At 37.2% G+C, this 13,566-nt stretch overlaps 1 protein-coding gene across 4 annotated transcripts in view; it reads left to right on the top strand.

Annotated features, from left to right (window-relative positions):
• Positions 1-13,566, top strand: part of LOC139935915 (uncharacterized) — a 54,100-nt gene that overhangs the window by 34,109 nt on the left and 6,425 nt on the right. For all 4 annotated transcript variants that reach the window (XM_071930563.1, XM_071930544.1, XM_071930571.1 and 1 more), the window contains exons 6-13: positions 5,606-5,685; positions 6,831-7,017; positions 7,856-8,011; positions 9,968-10,033; positions 10,716-10,784; positions 11,150-11,226; positions 11,785-11,882; positions 12,880-13,086. In XM_071930563.1, the coding sequence (XP_071786664.1) occupies positions 5,606-5,685; positions 6,831-7,017; positions 7,856-8,011; positions 9,968-10,033; positions 10,716-10,784; positions 11,150-11,226; positions 11,785-11,882; positions 12,880-13,086 (940 nt within the window). The remainder of the gene's footprint in view (positions 1-5,605; positions 5,686-6,830; positions 7,018-7,855; positions 8,012-9,967; positions 10,034-10,715; positions 10,785-11,149; positions 11,227-11,784; positions 11,883-12,879; positions 13,087-13,566) is intronic.

A 13,566-nucleotide genomic window follows, 5' to 3' on the forward strand; every position in this document is an offset into this window, starting at 1 on the left:
AACATTTTTATAGTTTGTCTGTGGTTATAAATTTAATTCGAATTAAGTAATTAATTGATTAAAATAATTAATTCAATTCAATTTTATTTAGTTGTTTTGGTCCTACTACAGAGAGAAAAGCCTTGCATACACGCAATACACAATACGTGTATAAACGATGATTCCTTCATGATACATCGGGGTTTATTTGAACATTGAAAACCTGCATAAGACAGTGTACATGGATGTATATTTACATGTTTACATTACTATCAGTGTTTTCTATCATGCCAGTGTGGACAAATTTCTGCTACTAATTGGTTCCCTGTATACATGCACAATTGTAAAAACACACTGTACATGTAGCCTACACATGCATGTTCACAAAGCTAAGCTTGGAAGGTTTAATTAGTTCTTTTGACAACAACACTGAACCAAATGCGTAGGGCCTATTGTAAAATTGGACACTATCTACTAAAGTACATTTGTTGTTGCACCTGTACTGAGCAATCAATGTTTGCTGAGAATACATTTTCCAACTTGTTTCTGCATAGTTTAATCATACATTTGTTCATTTTGGGTATGATATGATAGCAAAAACTAGGAGATTGATTACATTTCTATGTGGGGTAGGAACGTTGTTTGCCTGTCATGGTTTGTCATTGTTTATTAAGTAAAAATTGTATTTGTGTGTGTCTTTGTACTGGAACCCATGGAGGGTACAGTTAATTCACCCAGCTTAAAAAAACATGAATGAAGATTAAAAAAAACTTAAAAAAACAAAAAACATTTAAAACCTAATCAAAATCATTTATTTCAGGTATTCAAATCAAGTACTGTCCAAGCTTAAACTAGAAGTATTTTGCCAAAGGTAGACATCCCCTTTAAGAATCAGACGAACCCTTGGTACAGTGGTCTAAGAATACTTTGCCTAAGGGGTTGTCAACTATAATGGATTTTCCGATTGTAAATTGTAAATGTAACACTGCAGTTATGTTTCCAATACTTTTTTGTCATTGAAACTGATCTCGGTAAACACTCTCTGTCCGGGGCCCCTAAAAGTGTGTTTCTTGCCAGAGTTACACTAATAAAAATGCATGGGAAATGCCACCATTTGCTATCAGTCCTAACCAGACCCTAAATAAGTCAACTGAAAGTAGACACATTCCAGAGTTTCATTTCTAATTCATGGGCAGAAGCAATGGCCTTCATTCATTGCCCTGGGCTCAATTTCATAGAGTTGCTTGTGCACAAGAAGTGGCCAAGCACAACCGGAATAACGCTTGCAACTAGAATAAGGCTACCAGCACTGGTGTCCTATTTGCACAAATTATTTCTTGGGAGTTTCATTTTGGATCAGAGAGAGATATTCAAAAGTGGAGATTTTGATAAAACTATGTACTAGAGGTCTGACACTTCATTGGTGGCATTTGCCTCCATGCCCCTTGGCTTTTACCTTGGTGCCCCTTGGCTTTTCTTGGTGCCCCTTGAAATGTTCTAGTGCAAATTCAAATTAACCTCAAAGGAAAAGATGTGTTGCCTGTTACAACAACCTGGCATTCGTTCATAGGTCTTGGTTTAGAGGGGCTCGTTAATAAGGAAAAACTCACTCGCACGTTTTACAACCAGGCCTGACACGTGCATAAACACATGTTGCATTTTGTAGAGTTGCTTTGAATAAAAGACAGGAAAGGTCTTTTGCCAAAGAGAGCCTCTACTCTGCACAGCAACCTTTGTTGGTCCACAGACGTCACCAATTACCTGTCAGCTTTTATGCAAACTAATGGCATTCTGCTGGAGAATAAAAACCTTCTAGATTTTCTGCAGCAGGGCTGTTATTATGAATTGATGCAAGTGGGGGAAACCTTGGGTCTGAATGCGAGGACCACAGGGAAGTTAAAGGTACGGTCATTGAGTGGTAAATTCCTCAAAAACATTAACGACCATAAACACGTACTTGGTGAGAAACACTGTGGCTGGTGACAGTATTTAAAACTATTTTGGGAAGGGATTCCTTTCAAAGTATGGTTTGGATAACTTTCACTCAAAAACATTTGAATCTAAGAACGAGCCGTGCATTGAATCGTTTTTTTTAAATTTTTTTTTTCCTCAACTCTGAGTTATTCGTGTCTTTTGTCAAATGCTTTGGCCAGAGATGCAGATGGTACCCCCTGTCACCTCACTTAAAACATGGATTCAACATACTTGTAAAAATACCGTGATAGGTTTTGGCTGTTTTCTCAGCAAGTAGACACTGTATTCAGCTGAAACTTTCACATGTGACTATTGTTGTATCTTAATAATTTCGCTAAAAACCTTTTTCTTATAAGCACAATTGTGCAATCGTTTGTACACCATGTAATTAATGTGCTGCTGCCCATGGCCATAGTATAAGTGCTTTGCAAGTTGTTGAAAGCACAACATTCTGTGGTAATAATGACCACCTTAAAGTTGAGTTCAAGTTAAAATGTGTGTCTACTGCTCCTTTAAACCACAGTCTCCTAGTGGGGTTAATAGTTTAAAGAATGTGTCCTTATGAATTGTGCGTGCCATTTGAAAGACAAAAAGGTCCACCTTTCCAGAAATGAAACTAATAATGTGGGCACACATTTGTGGCCGTTAATCAACAGGTAGTGAAGGACCCCAGACAAGAATGTGTCCTCGCCTGTCATTAAAAGCTAGGGGATAGGAATTGCATGTGTGGCATGTTGCATTAGTGTCAAGCACCATTGTGTGTATGTAGTAAAGCATGGGTGAATGTGTACTGTACATGTACAACCAACGTAGAGTACACATGTCTGATATTTATCAGGCGGTGTGCATACATTTGCAAATTGCAATGTCATGAAAGCAGGTGTTGGTACATGTGATTCACTATTGTTTCCTATTTTGCTAGAACTGTTGAATTTACACGTTCAAAATATTTCACAAGACTTTTACCTTATTTAATAATATTATTATTATTTAAAGCAATCGCACAACATCGGTAAACAGTATTCTCCAAAGGCCCACACTTCATGTATCACACCTTGTACATTATATAAAATAACAAACCTACCTGTGAAAATTAATCGGTCATCGGAGTCGGGAGAAAATAACGGGAAAACCCCCCCTTTGTCCACACGTTTCGCCGTGTCATGGCATGTGTTTAAAATAAATCTTGTTATTCTCGATACCGAGAATCAATAACTGTTTTAATGTTTTTTTTCAAAAAGTAAAGCATTTCATGGAATAATATTTCATTTTCAAGGGAAGTCTTTCACCATTACCTTCTGTAATCCCTGTACGTTATTTGTAGGTATATCTGTGAACTTTAAAAAAAATTTCTGTTCAGAAAGTGTTCAATGGCTTTAAAGTTTTTAGTTTTTATTTATTTAGTTTTATTTAGGGGGGCCTAGACATTTGTGTGAATTGTTAGCTTAAAAAATGTAAATGTAGTTCAGGTGGATGGGTCTCTTGAGGATGGCAATGTCTTTTAGGAACAGGAATGTCTGTATCAGATCAGAGGGGAAGTCGGAACAAAATGATCAAAGGCCAAGATTTGATAAATAATCCATGGAGCAAGTGATTTGTTGTATCTGCCGGGATTGATTAAATCTACAGCTATAAGAAGGCCACCTTTACTGGGATGGTTTCTGCCAGGATCCATGCTTGGAACCTGTCCGAACCTCATTAGAGAGAGTAGAACCATTCAGCACATGATTGCCCTGCACCAACTCATGCGCATTGTGTAGGCCTACATGTTTACTAAAAAATGCTATTTAAAGTATAGGCCTACCTAAAATAAAAAGTGTGTTCTATGATTTCAACAAACAGTGAAAAACAATTGTTTTGTTTACAGAATTCCATTTAGTCTTTTACTGTTGTGCATAATGTGTGGTCTTCATACACAATCAGTATGGAACCACTCTTCGTTCCACCAATACACTCAACAAAAAGTTCCCAACCAGGGACAGCCTCAGGCAACTAAATGTGTACAGTTAGTTCGTCCAGGGGGTTCACTCTGGGGTAATCCCATTGGGATATAAACCCCAGTCAAATGAAACTTTGATCAAAGGCAATCGCTGCACTCTTGAGAATTTCCCAGGTGTGCTTTGAGGGCCCTTTCACCTCAAACATTCCGACCCCACTGGTGGTATTATTGTTGCAAATTTATGTGGGTCCTTTTTTTTTGACTCTGGCAAATCTCTTGAGTTATTTCTCCCCTCCCCTTCATCAGTGATTCTGGAAATTGACAAATCAATACTGGAACTACGTGAATCCATGTTGTAGGACAATCGTTAATGAAGCTGGTTGCTAGGGGCCTCTGGGCCATCTTTGATGATATCCTCTGGGTGGATGTCAATTATTTGCTGGTGGATTGTTTTCTGTAGGTGTGGACGTTGGAATGTAAAGCTCGGTTGAGTTTCTTCTTTGCTTTGGGCGGTTGTGTGGTCATTGAATGGCAAACCCATTCTCTGGGTTGGGATGGAAGCCAACTTATATGAGGGTTGAGTGTTTCGACACACATCACCATTCATTTACATGAAACTTTTTTGGCATGTCAAACCATGGCGATAGAAATAGAAACTGACTGTTTTGCCTTAAAGGCAAAGTATACCTTTGGTTTTTGGAACAACGTGGTTGTTTTTTATAAATCCTTTGTAGGCAGTAAAACTTAACTGTGAAAATTCAATTTCAAACGGTACACGCGGAAACATTACATTGAAAGGTTTAAAGACACTGGACACTATTGGTAATTGTCATAGACTAGTCTTCTCACTTGGTGTATCTCAACATATACATAAAATAACAAACCTGTGAAAGAGGGAGCAGTTTCTCACAATGTTTGTACTATCAACATCTCCCCATTACTCGTCACCAAGGTATAATGCTAAAAAATTTTTTGAGTAATTACTAGTAGTGTCCACTGTCCTTAAGTCCGGTTGCATATCTTTGTCATAGGTCAGCCATCTTTTCTTCTTTCCCTTACTGTGTTGACCGCTCTGAGGCTGAAACGGTTTTCTTCTTCTGGAAGGATAACTAAAGCTTTTCATTTTCACTGTTATAAAGAAAACTAGTTAAGACTAGTCTTATCTCTAGTTAATTTCACAAATAGTTAAGACTAGTCTTATCTCTAGTTAATTTCACAAATAGTTAAGACTAGTCTTATCTCTAGTTAACATGAGTTAAGGACTAGCCTTACATTTTTAACAACCCCTAAAGAGTCCTAGGACAAGTCCTAAGTTATCGACCCCCCTGGTCTGCAGTGTGATAAAGTGTAGGCTACCTGTGGTTTATAACATGTACTTGATAATTGAAACAACAAGTTGTATCCCTTGATGGTGATTCCTCTGCTGCTGCTTCTCTGGTTGTATCGTAAACTTGGGTTTGATCCCTGGCTATACAGCAGTAATGGGTTGAATGGCCCTGGACAAAGATATTGTCAAAATATGGAGACCACCAATATTATGGGAATATAGCTCAACTTGTAGAGCGCCGGCACGTTAATCTGTAGGTCATAGGTTCAACTCCTGCGCAAGTCAAGTCCTTTCGTTATTCAACCCAAAATTATTCATTAAACAAGATACTCATAAGTAATGTACTATGCATAGAGATTAATAAGTTTTTTTTTCTCCACTGACAGGTGACTGATACTTCGGGTCGCTCAATCTTCAATGTTTACTTCCGAGTGCAATTATACGTAGAGCATGTGTCTCTCATCAAGTGAGTATTACTTTAGCCTTTATTTTAGTTTGCAAACATTGACCACCATTTTGTATGGGCGGCCTTGAGTAACGCATGGAGATGAGGTTGGCTCAGTGATTCTTTCCCTGCCTTTCACCTCTGTGGACCCCGGTTCAAGTCTCACCTCAGACTTTGCATGTAGAATGGGTTTTCAGTTCCTAAGTTCCTACTTAATGCGTGGGTTTTTCCCTCTGTGGGTGTTTTCCTGCAAGAACTAAAACTGAGCATTTCTTCCTGTTTCGTAATCATTCTGTTACTGGCACTACATGTAATTGTGCTGTTGGATATGTAATTAATCAAATAAATACGTAGAGCATGTGTCTCTCATCAAGTGAGTATTACTTTAGCCTTTATTTTAGTTTGCAAACATTGACCACCATTTTGTATGGGTGGCCTTGAGTAACGCATGGAGATGAGGTTGGCTCAGTGATTCTTTCCCTGCCTTTCACCTCTGTGGACCCCGGTTCAAGTCTCACCTCAGACTTTGCATGTAGAATGGGTTTTCAGTTCCTAAGTTCCTACTTAATGCGTGGGTTTTTCCCTCTGTGGGTGTTTTCCTGCAAGAACTAAAACTGAGCATTTCTTCCTGTTTCTTAATCATTCTGTTACTGGCACTACATGTAATTGTGCTGTTGGATATGTAATCAATCAAATAAATAAATAAATTAATAAAATAACAAAAAAATGTATAACTGGTTTGGCAATTAATATTTGCCCTTGTAAAACATTAAAACCATTTGAACATTGGATTTTTTTCACTTTTGGGAATAAAATAAATTTATCAGTAATGAGGATTTTAATTTCATAGAAACGTTGTATCAAATGCCAAACTGTTGGTTTTGTTTTGCAATGAAGGCCATTTTGTACTTTTGCCAAACACACTTTTGGCTGGGATCAGATTATGTTGCAAAAGAATGGTCCATACCCAGGTGTTCATTTTATTGCTTTGTGCTTGTGCTTTTTGTTTTGAAAACATTCAGGAATTTGCTGACGATAACATTCTTGACGATGTAGCATTTAATAATATTTTGGTGTTTCTTTTTCAGTTGGATCAGAATCTTACTTGATTCAATTGGAAGGATTTTTTTCTAAATGAAGTTTGTCATTTTTGGTTCGTTTTTCAGAGAGGATCTGACAAGGCATCACTATTACTTACAACTGAAACAAAATGTGTTATCCGCACCAGTATTATGTCGGGAGGAGGCTTGCTTCGTGCTCGCGTCCTACGCTCTTCAAGCAGACCTCGGGAACTATGCCGAGGACACCCATAGAGGGCAGTATTTCGATCCACGCAAGTACTTTCCAGATTGGGTAAGGACAACAAAGTTTGTTTTCTTGGACTGGGTTTTAATGATTCCTAGTGAATGGTAGTATCAAAATGCACAAGCACCATCTTAAAAATCTACCGAAGTACATCTTGGGAAATCGAGTACAGTTTAAAAAAATTAAAAAAATTAAAAAAAACACGTGTAACTATGCCAGGTTTCTTAGTTGTGTGCTCTATTGCTTAAAAATCAGTGCGCCATAAAGATGCTGGTTTTGCTTTGACAAAGTATTTCTAGAATGCTTTAGAGGAAAAGGTGGAAACAACTGTAAAATTAACTGAAGCTTAGTTAAATGTACCCTGGATAACAAGTTGTGCAGTGTTAAATCTTCATCGTTCAGAAAATATTAGGTTTAACAAAACTATTACTTGTGAGTACAAGCATATTTTTATTGTTTCTTAATGAGAAATAGACTGGAAGTGAGGAAAAAATTCATTCAACTTTCAATGTTTTCTTGAAAAATAATTTAGCATACTGTACATTTTGAGTTTTTGTCTTCTTTTTTTTTTTGGGGGGGGGGGGAGGTTGAAAGATTAAATTTAATGAGCTCTATCCTTGAACCATTACAAGTTTGAGGATTTGTATTTCACTCTATTCATGGCAGAACTAAATGCCCGCATACCATGCGTAAACCGTGACCGTGACCACATGTCCTTCAAAAAAACTCTTTCCTTTTGTCTCAAAACGGAACTTGATAATCATAGAATCTCTGTAACAGAACCACTGTACACAATAAACAGCTGAAATCTGATAAGCTGTTAGAATCCTTTCATTGTGACCGAGACAATTGATGAAACATTCCTTTCTACCCTGTTACTTCATAGGTCATCAAGCGACGAGGTGAAGCGTATATTGTGAAGCACGTTCCATCTATGCACCGCGACCAACGGGGCACGACGGGAGTTTATGCGCAGAGAGCGTTCATTCGAGAGGCGTCCAACACCATTGAGCATGTCATGCACTTTTACCGGCTGAAAAAGGTTTGTAGCTTGGTCGATGACCCGCACTTAATCCTGTGTGATATTGATTACCACTATCAATTACCTGGTTGATTTAGAATCAATATGAATGCGGCGTAATTAAAAAGCAGTTTTGTGTACGTGTAAGTGCACTTAATATGTTTTAATTACTGTTCCCTTTTTTTCATATATTCCTCTGCTCAACTCAGTGCCGGTTATTGGAATCGTAGCCGATTAAAATAACCATGTCCCAGGAAATAGAACATCTAGATGTACATGTAATACAGTGACAAATGAAAGAATTTAAACAAGTGGAATATTGCACTAACTTTTCTCCATTTGAAATTTTATCTACATGTGCTGTGAATTTTACCCTCCCACTCTTTGAATTATTTTCTTGGCAAGATAGCGAACCGTTTGAGAATATGCAACCGTTTGGTTTATGTATAATGACATATCCAGGCATCTGTTGCTGTAGCACCATGAGTAATGCATATTAGAATGTGGGCTAAGGCTTTATAAATCCATACATTAGTATTATTATTATTTGTATCATGTGTGCACTGACCTACATGTAACTATAAACAGATGTATGTACTGTGGTAAGCATTCACCACATGGTATCATATTGCAGGCTTGTAGCGTTTGTCTATCATTCAAAATCAGAGTGGATGATATTAAATGGCCGGACAATAGAAGGGTTAATCCCTTCTTCCAAGTAACTGTTACATTTAAGGGGATAGTAGTAGGCCTACTGTGCATGTGTTTAATATACCTGTGCAGATATAATATAGAGTTTAAAGGTTTATATCTTTGGTTTTTGGAACTGTTTCAATTGTTTAAATCTAATATAAATGTAGATGTTTACAATAAAACTTACGTGTGAAAATTTTGTTTTGAATGGTGGTAGTTTTTTTTAAAGCTATTGCCAAAAATCCAGAGCGAAGATGTCCATGCAAGAAAGATAATACCCGTATAAGAGGGGTACACAATCTAATCTCAAATTAAAATTTAGGGGCATAAAAACTGATATCTTTTAACATAATCACATTATTTTTAAGTGCAATGTTTCTCAAAATTCTTTCTACTAGCGAAAGCTGATGTAGGCTTCTAGCCATAAGTGTTAATTGCCATTTATTTTAAGAGTTATTATGAAACATACACCTTCTCTTAAAGGAACACGTTGCCTTGGATCGGTCGAGTTGGTCTTTGAAAAGCGTTTGTAACCGTTTTTTATAAAATGCATATGGGTAGAAAGATGTTGTAAAAGTAGAATACAATGATCCACACAAACATGCCTCGAAATTGCGTGGTTTTCCTTTTACCTCGTCGACTAACACGTCGGCCATTTATGGGGGTCAAAATTTTGACTCCCATAAATGGCCGACCATGTTAGTTCGCACAGTAGAAGGAAAACCACGCATTTTCGAGGCAAACTTGTTTGGATCATTGTATTCTACTTTTAAAACATCTTTCCAACCATATGCATTTTATAAAAAATGGTTACAAATGCTTTTGTTTTGACCAACTCGTCCGATCCAAGGCAACGTGTTCCTTTAAAGGCAGTGGACACTATTGGTAGTTACTCAAAATAATTATTAGCATAAAACCTTTCTTGGTGACGAGTGATGGCCAGAGGTTGATGGTATAAAACATGGTGAGAAACGGCTCCCTCTGAAGAGCCATAGTTTTTGAGAAAGAAGTAATTTTCCACAAATTTGATTTCGAGACCTCAGATTTAGAATTTGAGGTCTTGAAATCAACCATCTAAACGCACACAACTTTGTGTGACAAGGGTGTTTTTTTTTCTTTCATTCTTTATCTCGCAATTTCGATGACCGATTGAGCTCAAATTTTCACAGGTTTGTTATTTTATGCATATGTTGAGATACACCAACTGTGAAGGCTAGTCTTTGACAATTACCAATAGTGTCCACTGCCTTTAAAACATTTGTTTTCATAACTTTCTGTTTACAGACCAAAACAGAGCAGACTCCATCGATATGGCTTGGGATTTCCACCAGAGGGATTCAACTCTATGAGGTAAGTGTCTACACACTGATATCAAAGCTATAATGAATGTCAGTTATAGAGAGTTTAAGTTTTAAGGTGATCCTTGAGAAGAATTAACTTAAATGAGATTTGAACTTGAGAGCTCTGGATTAGTGTGTCAACGTGATACCAGCTGAGCTATCAAGCCCTAATGTGACAGTCATACATTCAATCTTAAAGTCCCTGTTTCCACAGAAATGAAACCGATAAAATGATCTTGTCTAATTTGAATGCTCATGAATTGTCTTTGTGTGTCAGATCTGATATAAATGTATCACACGCTACAGAGATTGTTGTGCTATTGATCTGTGATATTTCAGAGTTTAATAAGGGAACCAATGTGTGGTGAAGAGGTTTCAACTAGTGGTTTAAACCCAACGAGGCCTGGTTCTTTATAATTTTCGTCGAGGTAAATTATCAAGAACCAGGCCCTGGCGGGGGTCTCGACCAATAGGAATGAAGAAACTGTCTTATAAGCACAGGTGCAAGCTCGCGTGTCACGCCCATCTTTCAAAACTTTTTACTGGTCATAAACAAAGGTTTACAATCGGTTATAAACACTGGTCATTATCAACGGTTTAAACACACCCATGTGACGCGCTCTCCACCAATAGGAATAGCAAACTGTCTGAGGTATTTATGAATAATGTTTTATGTGTGATTATTTTAATAGGATTCTGGTGAGGGCAAGTATCTACTCTGTGAATACTCCTGGGGCATTATCAAGAGGCTAGTCTTACAGGTAAGTACATGTGTAATGTTGCAACCAGGGCCCAATTTCATGAAGTTTGTAATCATATAAACTTGCTAAGCACATAAATGTCATGCGTAGCAAAAAAACAGGTTACCAGCAAAAATTGCATGAGGTTTGCATTTTTGCAACTGGTGCCCCTTTTTTGCTTAGCAAAGACAATGTCAAGCAGTATACTCTGCTGTTAAACAGCTTCCTTGTAAAGAAATTCTACTCAATTATTGCAAGCAAGCAAAAGTTGTCCCACCTTGCTACTTTCAGTGATGACCACCATGCTCATTGTTTTGTCCAAATTACCTCAAAGTAACACTTATCTTTACTCTTTTTTTTTCTTTTTTTTTCTTTTTTATAAACAGAAAAAGAAGTTTGAACTTCAAGTGGAGGGTGTAGCAGACGGTAGGAAGATTACGTACTACACAAGCAGTGAAGCAAAGTAAGTGTTGTGTCATGCATGGCCAAGCAATTTAAGAGCACCAGACTTGAGCTCTAGTATTTCAATTCAGCAGCGGGTTCGGGTCCCAGTCTTGGTCCTTGAGCAAAAACTTTACCATGATTTCTATGTCCTTCAGATGGGTAATAAGCAGTAGGTCCAATGTACTAGGATTGACAGAGCACATACAATAAACAAAAACACTTATTGTGAAGGGTAGGGATTAACCCTGGTGTTTCTGGTTCACATAGCAAGCATTCTTGTCTACAGGTTTTCTTGTGAGCTGTAGTGATGTTCACTTATGAGACATCCTTGGTTTCTTATTACCAGAAATATGTCAGGATAATAGAGTAGGGGTTTAAGTTCACTTACAGACATCCTGATTTTTATCACCAGAAATATTTAATAGTCAAAATGTACACAAAGGACTCCATCAATGTTGGAATTGGTAGAGGTACTTTCTGCAATGTGCAAGGGGTCAAAATAAGACAGTGGTGTTTAAAACTGTTGCGTTGAAATTGAAGTTTACATCTGTATATCTGGTGTTGTTATTTATTTCAGGTCGAAACATCTTTTGAGGTTGTGTAAGCTGACACACACCTTCCAGATGCAAACACAAGCACGAGTAGACAGGGCCAAGAAAAGGGAAAGTGCAACAGGTGAGTGTTGTGAACTCTGACCTCTCCTATTGACCTTTGACCTCCCACAATAACCTTTGTCACAATCTAAACCATGCCAAATTGATTTTTGCAATTCTGAGATGATGAAGTGAGCAGATTCGCAAGAGAAGGAAGAAAACAAAAATCTGGAAAATTCATTTGATGTGTCAAATAGAGGATGTAAAATGCAACATAATGTGAAGACTTTGATGTTTGACACATTGATTTTGTGTCTTGCATTCGTACTAAAAGGGAAGCTATAGGTTTGGTAATGACTCTTAAAATTTGGTTAGAAGCCTACAGTAGCTCCTGATATTATTAGGCATAATGAGAAACTTTTCACTTCGGAGTAATGTGGTGATGTAAGCTTTTTTGGCAGCAAATTTGAACCTGAGAAGTGCTATTGACAGTTATGTTTCATAGATTGTGTACTCCTATTACGAGTTATTCTTTCTGCAAAGGACATTCGCTCCAGATTTTATGATACACATCTACATTTTATGTAAGATTAAACTAATTGAACGATTCCAAACACCAGAGGTATACTTTGCCTTTAATTAAACAGTAAATTCGTTTAGTGACCAACTGTCTATTCATTTTTGTATCTGTAATAATAGGGGCTTTTTCTATTTATGCTCCTACTCTTTGGAATCAACTACCCATTCATTTGAGGACTATCACCAACTTTGATATTTTTAAAACTCATCTCAAAATATTTCTTTTTAAAAGACATTTTCTTTGAATTTTTGCATATTTTTCATTGCCTTTTCTGTGGTGTTATACTGTTGATTGTCTCGTACTCGTGTATGTCATTGTTTGTTTTTGTCGTTCTTATTGTACAATGTAATTTTGATGTATTTTGCTTACTCTTTTTAGCTTACTGTTTATAATATGTAAAATACTGTACAGCGTTTTGAGAGTTGTTTGTTTGTAAGATGCTATATCAAAAGTAAATTATTATTATTATTAATATTATTATTATTATTGTTATTATTAGAGAAAAACAAGTATCGTGAGTCGTACATCAGCGGAGATATATCCTGGTCAGACCTCGACAGTTCCATCACCACCACGTCGTTTGGTGAAATCTCAACCACCAAGCTAGAATCGCAACGGCGCTCAGTCGTCAGCAACGTCAGCTCTGTCACAACATCAGGTATTGTGTCAGATGAGAGATCACCGTTAGAGAAAAGCTTAAGCGAAGGTAAGAGGCCAGTGGGGAAGAGCGGTGATATTCAGGGGTGCACATGAGCATTCCTGGACTGCGTGTCATGTTGATCGTGTTCTGAATTTAAAGTCACGATTTGTAGAATTTTTGTTATGTAAATAAATTGCAGTTTTCAAAAGATTGCTTTTGCTTTGCTTTGTTTGCCTTCTGTGACGTCTGTCCTTTTTTGTCCTGCGGAGTTACGGGAAAGTTTTGCACACTACATGTTCTCTTGTCTGCATTTTTTTGTGGTTTTTATTCTTGCGTTTGCCAAAATGAGTAATTAAAAGTATAAATACTAAAACCAGTTTGTTACAACGATGTGAATTTTCCATTGTTTTACCTCAAAGATGGAAGCGTGATGGTGTCGATACATATTGTTCATAGAGTGTCACGTCTTACACATTTTTAAAATATTGGAACCTGAGAAGAGAATGATTTTTTGGGACAACACAGACCATAAAGGCCTCTGAATGT

Source organism: Asterias amurensis, chromosome 1 (genome assembly GCF_032118995.1).
Source record: "Asterias amurensis chromosome 1, ASM3211899v1".
NCBI lineage: Eukaryota > Metazoa > Echinodermata > Asteroidea > Forcipulatida > Asteriidae > Asterias > Asterias amurensis.